Source organism: Anoplophora glabripennis, unplaced genomic scaffold (assembly GCF_000390285.2).
Source record: "Anoplophora glabripennis isolate ALB-LARVAE unplaced genomic scaffold, Agla_2.0 scaffold1157, whole genome shotgun sequence".
Taxonomy (NCBI): domain Eukaryota; kingdom Metazoa; phylum Arthropoda; class Insecta; order Coleoptera; family Cerambycidae; genus Anoplophora; species Anoplophora glabripennis.
This window is the reverse complement of record NW_019419137.1, coordinates 99,278-107,606: the sequence shown is the minus strand read 5'-3', so window position 1 is coordinate 107,606 and position 8,329 is coordinate 99,278. Positions and strand designations below refer to the sequence as shown.

Genomic DNA, 8,329 nt, shown 5'->3' with positions numbered 1-8,329 from the left:
TTATTAAAAGATCATAAATAAGCATCACAGAGCACAGAGATTACTTTAATCAGTTTTAAGAATTTCGATTCACGATATCACCGCTAGATGACGATGTATCATGCTTCTTTACTATTATATTTTGTCACACTTGGCACTCGGCAGCGATCCTTGTTTAATGTTTAATATTACAGGTTACAGAGTGATAGTGATAGCTATTTATACACTGACGGGATAGGACGGTTAAGACAAAGGTAATAATCACCAAAATAATAGATTAAACTATTAAATTGCCAGGAATTGCAAGTAATAATATAATTAAGTTTTGCCAGGAAATGTCAGGAATGCAATCAAGTTTCGTCAGTAATTTCGTGTCGACCTAGTGGCAACCCTGACCGCATGGTGTTACTCCTTTTTCCTTTTATTTGTAGGTTATACCTAGTTGTGTTGTAGCACAGAATAGTAATCTCTGGTTCACGTTCACGTGTAAAGTCTATTATATATTTTGTGGGTAGTGTAAAGTGTGAAGTTATGTGGTAATATGGTGTAAATTGTAAAATTTAATCATCATATTTTTACATACAACTTATATCGAATGACAATAAATCATTTTATTAAAGTAGGTTTACCTGTTTAGTTAACATAATGGTAAGTTTTTTTTATATATAAATGTTGAATGATGAAATTTGAATTACTAACATTCATTAATAGGTGACAGTAGAGAGGAAAGGAACTTTCAAAGTTGAATATCTCCAAAAAATTGAAAGGGATATTCAAACACGTTGGAAGAATGAAAAAATTTATGAGGAAGATGCTCCCGCTAGAGGGTCTAATGAAGAAAAATTTATGTGCACTTTTCCTTATCCTTATATGAATGGTCGATTACATATGGGTCACACATTTTCCTTATCGAAATGTGAATTTGCAGTTCGATATCATAGACTCAAGGGGAAAAGAGTAAGTTTATTAATTATCTAATTACTTAAAGCATAAAATGTTTTATTTTAACAGGTGCTATTTCCTTTTGGGTTTCACTGCACAGGTATGCCAATTAAAGCTTGTGCTGATAAATTAAAAAGGGAAATGGAACTTTATGGTTTCCCACCACAATTTCCTCAAACTGAAGAAATTACTATTGAAGAAGATGATGAAGGAATACCTAAAGATAAAAGTAAAGGAAAAAAGGTATGCTTGAAACAATTCTTAAAAATAAATGATTATGCACCTATTGCAATTTTTTATTGCAGAGCAAAGCAGTTGCTAAGGCTGGTACAGCAAAATACCAGTGGCAAATTATGAAAAGTTTGGGTTTAAATGACGGAGAGATAAAAAAATTTGCAGATGCTAATTATTGGCTAGACTATTTTCCGCCATTAGCTGTTCAGGATTTAAATGCTTTTGGAATACACGTATGTATTTTAGAATTTGTGATATTTTTTTAAATATATTAAGTTTTTTGAGAATTTATTTATGTCTTTTATAATATTTGTTTTTAGTTTAATAAATATAAAGTATTAAAATATTCTCTTGAGAATTAAACTTCATTGAATATTGCATCATTGAAAGAAATATGGAAGTTACCTTTTTATTTTATACATTTATATACAAGGTGTCCCGGAAATGGTGGGAAATCTCTCGGATATGGATAGATAATGAGAAAATAATGTCACAAGTTCATATAAAATTTTTTCCTCCGGGCTCACCCTGTAGAGTTATTAGCTCTTGAAGTTGAGAATTAAAAATGTTTTTTTTTGCTGTAACTTTTGTATTTTTCAATAAATTTTGAAAATTTTTTTTCTAGATCTTCAGTGTAGGAAAGTACCGATGGTCTATCCGAAGTTACATGAGAGCGATAAAGTAAGCCATAGAAATCCATATGATAGACAAGGATGGCTATAATGAAGGCGTCTAATAGTCAACGCCCATTTCGCCCTTCCACAAATAAGAAGTGGATCTTATTTGTGGAAGGGCGAAACGGGCGGTGACTAAGAGACGCCTTCATTATAGCCATCCTCTATCGCATGGATTTCTATGGCTTACTTTATCGCTCTCACGTAACTTCAGATAGACCATCGGTACTTTCCTACCCTGTATAATTTTTGAGTCTGCTTTGGATGATAATATGAATTCCTCGATAATAATTATGGGGGCCTGGGGGCAAAGCACCCCCCACCAAACTTTCTAGAAAAAAAATTTTTGTTCCACTATACCCCAAATTTTCCATCATTTTATAAAAATCTATGGTATTTTACGTAAAAAAGGTATACTTGTTGAATATCCATAAAATATAATTTTGTATAATTTTTAACGTGTACTGACAGTTTCTAAAGTGTGATTTTATAACAGTGGTCTTAAAGGTAAATCACATGACTTACTTTTAACACTAGTGCTAAAAATAATTCACTTTTAACACTAGTATCATAAAATGAAATTGACTGACAGCATGCGTTAAAATTATACCTTAATGACGTTTGTAGAAAAACAAGTTTAGAGACAACGGTACTGTTTAATTTGAGACATTTTATTTAACAGAAACACAGGTTTAATCGTAGTTGGCTTTTACATATCAGAATAAAGGACAAATAATTTGCAATAGCAGTGTTCCAAATTATGAGAATTTGGACTTAACTAAACTAACTAAACGAAAAGTGCATGACAATCAAAATTTTGTAACTAATATAATTCATAATAAATTCTCAATATTAGTTCCACCTTCTCTTATACAAATACGAGCTCGTTTAACAGAAGACTGTTGCACTCTCCATAACATTTCAGGATTTTGTCGTATTTCATTTGCACAATAAAAAATCCTTTCTTCTAATTCTTCTCTAGTGGTTACAGGTGTGGAATAAACAAGATTTTTCAAGTGCCCCCAAAAGAAAAAGTCAAGTGGGTTCATATCTGGAGTTCGGGCAGGCCAATGAATAGGTCCACCGCGACCTATCCAGCGATTAGGATATACCTCGTTTAAATGGTCCCTTACTGCAGCACTAAAGTGAGGCGGCGCCCCATCGTGCATGAATATCAGTGCATTTCTGGTTTCAAGATCAACATCTTCTAACAGTTGTGGTAATTGATGCACAAGGAAATCTAGGTAACGTTGACCATTCAGTCTAGGGGGTAACACAAATGGACCCAATAAGTAAGGACCAATAATTCCACTCCAAACATTAACATAAAATTGTCTTTGGTGCCTAGTTTCAATAATAGCGTGTGGGTTCTCATCAGACCAATAATGTAAATTATGGGAGTTAATAACTCCATTCCTCCCAAAACTTGCTTCGTCAGTATACAGAATTAATCTCGTAAACATAGGATTTTGCTCATGTCTCTGAAGAAACCATTGAGAAAACTGTACTCTTGCACGAAAATCATCAGGATTAAGAGCATGCACTTTTTGGATATGGTAAGGGTGAAGAAGCTGTTCTCTAAGGATTCTTGCAACAGTGGTCTTTGGAACATTGGTAAAAGAAGATAATGACCTAATGCTAACTGTTGGATGAGCAGCAACTTCGTCCAGTATATTTTCCTCTACTTCAACTGTACGTGCTGTTCGCGGGGCACCCCTGTTTGCAGTAACAGGAGCAAACTGACCTAAAGACATTAAAATTTATTTAATATCCATTTTGTTTAATAATAGTAATCGTATTTTACCAGTTTCTCTTAATCTTTGATCAATACGTTCGAAAGTTTTGCGATCCGGAATCCTTCTATTAGGATAAGAATGCTGATAAAATCTTCTTGCTGCCGAAGCATTACAAAGAGCCCGCCCATACATTAAATGCATATCAGCATATTCTTCATTGGAATACTCCATATTTTATAACAAATTATGAGTTATGAAATGAGTCTTAGATTTAAAACTACGTATTTGACAAGTTTGACAATTTAATTGCCTTTGGCATACTCTGACATGTCAAAGCCAACCACGATTAAATCTGTCTTTCAATTAAATAAAATGTCTCAAATTAAGGAGGTTCGATACATCTCTTGCGGGGCAGGCGGTGCGGGAGGGAAGCCTATGCTTTTACATGGTAGTTTCGTTGTAGTACCAACCTTACATAATCTAATTTGAGCGAACTAAATATAATATATACGAATGAAATTTATATAACACATAGTAGCTCGCATATATTTTTCGTGTTTAATGTACGGCAATTAACATTTTATTTGAATAAAAGTGTATTTATTCACTAGGAGCTTGTAAAATTATGGATGAAGTCTGGCAACATTGCCATGGCGTGGTGGTAAAAGTTGGGTCAACTGTCATTACTGTCAACTGTGCTTTGCGCGTATTCCGTAAACATGAATGAACATTCAAGATACAAAGCAACAGTAATGACAAAAGCAATACAAAATGCATATGAAACAGAATGTGGGACTGATAAGAAAAAAGTAAAATATGCAAACCGAGAATCCATATGATAACTATCAAGAAGCTCAGTGTATGAATGACACGTCGCCTTGTCAAATTGAAGATTATGACAGAACATCTATAATGTTCGATTTGCAAAGAGATCCTTTTAATTTTTGTTTCAAATTGCTATTATATTGCATTAGATCACGAAAAATGTATTTAATATTAATTATTACTACATGTGTTTTTGTTGGAATAATTTTATAGTCTATAATCGAGCTATTCAAATATAGCGTGTCAGTCAACGCGTTAAATACAGAGTACAGTGTTGCCATATTTCCTTTCATTGGATCAGATGTTTGTTCAAATTTGTCAAAACGTTATATATTCATTCCGTTATCTCAATAATTACATTGTAAGTGCATATTTTTATTGTTTTAAAATGTTTAGTAATATTAAATTTTTTAATTATAATTATATTTTCCCGATCCTAACCATTTTTAAGAGCAATATTCACGTTTGATTAAAGTTTTTTCCCAACTCCCATAAGAGCCTGTGTAAAAGAGCATAATTTTTAATATCATTTTTCAAAAAAACTATATCGGCAATCGATCTGATATTTTGACACGAGGCAGTTGGCATATTTATTAACAGGTTTCTATGATTTTGAAAACTTTCTTACCATTTTTTTTTTGGTATCGAACCTCCTTAATGGCACCTTCCTCTTTAAACGGGTTTATCTAAAAAAATATCTATTTTATGGATATTCAACAAGTATACCTTTTTTATGTAAAATACCATAAATTTTTATAAAATGATGGAAAATTTGTGATATAGTGGAACAAAAATTTTTTTTCTAGAAATTTTGGTGGGGGGTGCTTTGCCCCCGGGCCCCCATAATTATTATCGAGGATTTCATATTATCATCCAAAGCAGCTTCAAAAATTAAAGATCCAGCCAAATAAATTTCAAAATTTATTTGAAAAATACAAAAGTTATAGCAAAAAAACCATTTTTAATTCTCAACTTCAAGAGCTAATAACTCTACAGGGTGAGCCCGGAGAAAAAATTTTATATGAACTTGTGACATTATTTTCTCATTATCTATCCATATCCGAGAGATTGCCCACCATTTCCGGGACACCCTGTATGTTGTGCATGATAATCTGGTTAAAAACATATGGGCATGCAATCCAAATTGATATCTAGAAATATGTATATGGGTGTTTATCGGTATCATCTTCAGAGAAAATATTGCCAGACGGATCTGTGCGCACGCCACTGGTGAAACTGAAAACAATATTTTTATCGTAAAACATGTATTGTTAATTGTCAAAGCCTGTAAAATTTCATTAAAATATTCTGAGCGGTTTCCGCAATATTTATAAATTTACATTGCTTTATTAAAACTTTAACATCCTGTAGATCGGAAACTAAGCCTTTTCGGAATATGGTATATTAAGGAAATATATCACAAATCACTTGTAGAATAACCTCCTGCTAGGAATACATCGACTTACCAAAACACCCTGTATATCTAAATATGCATTCGCTTACAATAAAGGATTTGTTTTTATTTGTTTTTGTAGTTGGCAGTCATCAGCCATCTATTTCCCATATTTTCAATATCTCCAATTTTTATTTGAAATAATTCATCACATCGATACGCCCAAGATGGCAAAAATCCAACATTTACAAAAATATTTTTAATTTGTTTATTTTCTAAATCACATGATTTTTTAGCACGATATCCAACCAATTGCCGTTTCAAGAATGCTTTTAATTTTAAATACTTTCCAATATCGATGTTGTTGTAGACATTCAAAGTAGCTCTGACCATCGCATAAATTGACCATAATGAAGATTCATACTTTTGCTTAATTTAGAAAAATATGCCAATAGTACATTTCCTGAAAAAGACATGTATGTTATTTTTAGCCCTGTAATCAATAAATTTTTTATATGTTTGGTGATATACCGGGTGATTCAGCTAAAACTCCGCGGGCTAATTACTTGGAAACAAAAGAAGATATATACGTTCTGCGAGTTCTATTTGTTAAATATACAGAGTGATTTTATTTTTGTGTAGAAATAATGCCATTGGGATGGACGTCGCCGGCGTCGGGACGCCGAGAAAATATTTTTTCATTGCAGGAACTTTAAAAATATAACTATCTAAAAGTAAAGTCTTTTTTCAACGTTTTTGTCATGTACACTTTTTCGTCAACATTAGTATTTTTTGAGATATCCCATTATTTATTTTGAACACCATATTTTTTTAAATATAGTTTCGTTGACTTTTACTTTAAATATTAGGAATTAATAAATCGGTATGATTTGAAAAAAAGAATTTTAAGTTCAGAAATTTTGCAAAAGTAATATCACTAATAAGTACTGAATAAAGGTACAAAGTACATCTTAATATTGTTAAAGAATATTAACTTACTAATAAACTTTTATTCAAGAAAATTAAAATAAACTATAAGTAAAAATGATTAAAATGAATTAGTACACTAAAGGAGCTGTTCAAAATTTTCTCCATTTTGGTAGATACTCATTTCGAATCGTCGTCTCAGTGCGTATCACAGACACTCAATAATGTGTGACAGTCAATTGCAGTACAGGCTGCCTGAATTTTGTTGCAAAAATCGGCCAAATCCTCTATTGGCTCTTCATACACAATATTTATTAAATGACCCCCACAAGAAAAAATCAAGGGGAGTCAAGTCTGGTACATGTGCAGGCCAACAAATTGGTCCATTTGTTCCAAACCACCTGTCGCCATATGTGGTGTGCAAATAATCTGTGACAATTCTTGCATTGTGTGGGGGAGCACCGTCTTGCTGAAACCACAAACTGCGCCGCACATTAATAGAGATGTTTTCTAATAACTCGGATAATTCATTTTGGAGGAAGTTTAAATACATTTGACCATTTAGTTTATCCTCATAAAAATATGGTCCTATTAAATTGCCATCCAAAATACCACACCAAACATTAATTCCAAAAATATTTTGGTTGTGAGATATTTTGGTCCATTTTGGATTTACGTCTGACCAATAATGACAATTGTGCATATTTACCACACCATTGTTATGGAAAGGGCTTTCATCAGTCCTTTGTATTTTCTTCGTACAATAGTAATTTCTATGTACAATACGGAAAAATTAGCAAGAAAATTTAATCTGCGTTGATAATCGTCGGGTCTCAAATGATGAACAATGGTTGCTTTGAATGGATGGAACCTATTATCAGAGAGCATTCTCTGACAGGAGGAATACGAAATTCCAGTTTCTTCCGAAATATTCCTTAATGAAATAGGATATCGTAGCCTATACAATCTAGTAGCAGCTCTTGCGTTTCTACGGCATTCACCATAAATCATCATATCAAACTTTTCGGCATTACTATATTGAACCATAATGCGTTTTTTTTAATAAAGCACAAACAGAAAACCTGATTACCACTAAACTGTCATACAATTTATTGGTTATTTGACAATTATATAAATAACATAAGTGACATAAACCTACTAGATAATATCGCATATTGTATCATTTACGAATGTAAGCATTAGGGCAACTCGAATGCAGTAACTGCATCTGAACTGCATCATGTAGAACAGTGTTCTTTATAAATACTGCTATACAGAACTTCAAGTAAAAGTCAACGAAACTGTATTTAAAAAAATATGGTGTTCAAAATAAATAATGGGATATCTCAAAAAATACTAATGTTGACGAAAAAGTGTATATGACAAAAAACGTTGAAAAAAGACTTTACTTTTAGATAGTTATATTTTTAAAGTTCCTGCAATGAAAAAATATTTTCTCGGCGTCCCGACGCCGGCGACGTCCATCCCAATGGCATTATTTCTACACAAAAATAAAATCACTCTGTATATTTAACAAATAGAACTCGCAGAACGTATATATCTTCTTTTGTTTCCAAGTAATTAGCCCGCGGAGTTTTAGCTGAATCACCCGGTATATT

General features: G+C 32.5%; 1 protein-coding gene across 1 annotated transcript in view; it reads left to right on the top strand.

Annotated features, from left to right (window-relative positions):
* Positions 1-224: 224 nt before the first annotated feature.
* LOC108913585 (leucine--tRNA ligase, cytoplasmic) overlaps positions 225-8,329 on the top strand; it is a gene marked incomplete at its 3' end in the record, with an annotated part of 82,868 nt that continues 74,763 nt past the window's right edge. Inside the window, exons 1-4 of the mRNA XM_018719151.2 lie at positions 225-627; positions 691-936; positions 991-1,164; positions 1,227-1,388. Of these exons, the coding sequence (XP_018574667.1) occupies positions 625-627; positions 691-936; positions 991-1,164; positions 1,227-1,388 (585 nt within the window). The remainder of the gene's footprint in view (positions 628-690; positions 937-990; positions 1,165-1,226; positions 1,389-8,329) is intronic.